We start from the raw sequence: 2,106 nt of genomic DNA, 5'->3' as shown, positions 1-2,106 counted from the left end.
GCCTCTCTGAGTAACTGGGAGAAAGTGCATGACCCTCCTCCCTCCACCAATGAAAATAATAAATGGAGTGATTTTGAAGATTTTTAAAAGAAAAGACACTTTTCAATCCCACTTGTGAGTTCTGGAAGTATTTAAAATATATATAAAATACAACCATTTAAAGTTAAATGTCCCTCCTCTGAGCCAAATAAAAAACATCTCTCAAAGATAATGAGGGGGTGTGTTGAGGGTTCAGTCTTAGAGGCCACTCATTGTGGTGGTGTAGGATTTAATACAGTAATATCTCAAAGTGTGATCAGCCTGTTTTGGATGTCATCTTTCAAATTTATTGTTGTTGTCACACTGCTCAGTCGAAAATTAAGTACTTCGGATTCCTCTGCAGAGTTTGGTGGTGGCTAATGGTGGCCTGGGGAACGGCGTTAGTCGAGAGGAGCTGCTTGCAGCCCTGAAAGAGATGGGAGAGGTGGTCACACTGATCATGCACCCACACAAGCCCTACGCTTTTGTCACATACAGGTACATGTGAACACATCACACAAGTTATTTGAAACCTTTTAAACCTTCCTGGAAGACTTTGTTTTAAATCTCAGTGTTGTTATTGTCGTTCTGTTTCCAGATCGGAAGAGAGTGCTCGGAAAGCTCACATCCACCTCAATGGCGAAAAGCTTCAGTGTGGGGAGAACAGCGTCACACTCTACCTCAGTTATGTTGACTCAGGTACTTAAACATTGGCACCCACAGACATAAGCATAAATAACTGTAATTACAATGCTATAGTCTTTTAAAGCATCATGTACTGTACATTTTAACAGTAATTTTGATAAATAAAAACATAGCTGTGTTTGTTTTTTGATCAGCAACATATTTTTGTAGCCAGCACTGTATGTTCTGTTAATGTGTTAATGCAGTGACCTGTAAAGAGGAGGCACCAGTTACTTTGCCAGAGGGATTAGTCTTGGTGGAAGATTTTGTGTCTCCGGAGGAAGAGGCTCTGCTGCTTGCTGCTATTGACTGGTCGTCTGTTAATGATGATGTCACTGGTGAGGGGCTGCATACTCTGTTTGTGTTTGGTTCACAAGTTCTGACTTAAGTTGAACTTTCAGCCAGGAACTTGATCATAAAAAAAACATCTTAAAAAAACATCTTATTTGTTTAAAAAATGAATTATTTAAAAAATGGCATCAGTGCATCCTTAAAATCAGGCATTTACAGTTGAGTATAGAAATTGTAGTAATTGTAAATGTAAAGTTGCTCACAAATATACTCATATTATATCACGCTCTTAGTAATTTATGTTTTAATATACAAAACTGTTATATACAATTCAGATAAGAAATAAAAGAAATGAAACCTGATTCGCTGACTTCATTTTAATGTCTTTTAGCTCAAAAAGCTCTGAAGCATAGAAGAGTCAAACATTATGGCTTTGAGTTTCGCTACGACAACAACAACGTGGATAAGGACAAGCCGTTAACTGCAGGTAAGCTTGCTTTTTATTTTTTTCTCACAATCTGGGTTTTATGGGTCATATTTTCATAGGTTTTACTGTTATTCCATTCATAGTAACATTTTACTCACTGTAACATCATTACACAATTATTAAGAACACAATTTAAGAAGCAGTATCATAGGAGCCTATGAGTGTGATTGTGTGTATGCAGGTATTCCTCAGGAGTGTCTGCCTGTTCTGGAACGATGTGTGACAAACAAACACATCAACATCATGCCAGACCAGCTGACCGTCAACCAGTATGAGGCGGGACAGGGTGAGTTTTTCCAGTCCTGTCTCAAATGACTCACCTGATATATTTCAAAGGTTATACTGAGGACTATGTAAACATGACCTAACACATGTTTCAGCTTTTCAAAACGCAATGAAACATGAAAAATAATGCAATGTTATTTCATATTAGATAGTTTATACTCATGGATAAATCCCCAAAATATAAATGTTTTAATTTCGGGAGTGGTTCAGGAATCAATATTTGGCATAATAACTAATTCTCGGCATGATTAGTCAATACCTAATCAAAACCATATTATCTTGTGAGCTGCAGGGAGTCATGCTTTGTTCCACATACCTCCGAAGTCGGAGCTGGGAATGAC

General features: G+C 37.7%; 1 protein-coding gene across 1 annotated transcript; it reads left to right on the top strand.

Moving 5' to 3' along the window:
- Positions 1–382: 382 nt before the first annotated feature.
- LOC121965426 (alkylated DNA repair protein alkB homolog 8-like) lies at positions 383–1,766 on the top strand (the record flags this gene model as incomplete). The annotated part of the gene is made up of 5 exons (XM_042515571.1): positions 383–516; positions 617–717; positions 909–1,040; positions 1,385–1,480; positions 1,662–1,766. Coding segments are annotated over 5 exons (568 nt in total), but the record flags the coding sequence as incomplete, so codon positions are not given.
- Between the last annotated feature and the right edge of the window lie 340 nt (positions 1,767–2,106).

This window comes from Plectropomus leopardus, unplaced genomic scaffold (assembly GCF_008729295.1).
Source record: "Plectropomus leopardus isolate mb unplaced genomic scaffold, YSFRI_Pleo_2.0 unplaced_scaffold19942, whole genome shotgun sequence".
NCBI lineage: Eukaryota > Metazoa > Chordata > Actinopteri > Perciformes > Serranidae > Plectropomus > Plectropomus leopardus.
Note: the sequence above shows the minus strand (reverse complement) of the source record. Positions and strands in the feature narration are given on the sequence as shown.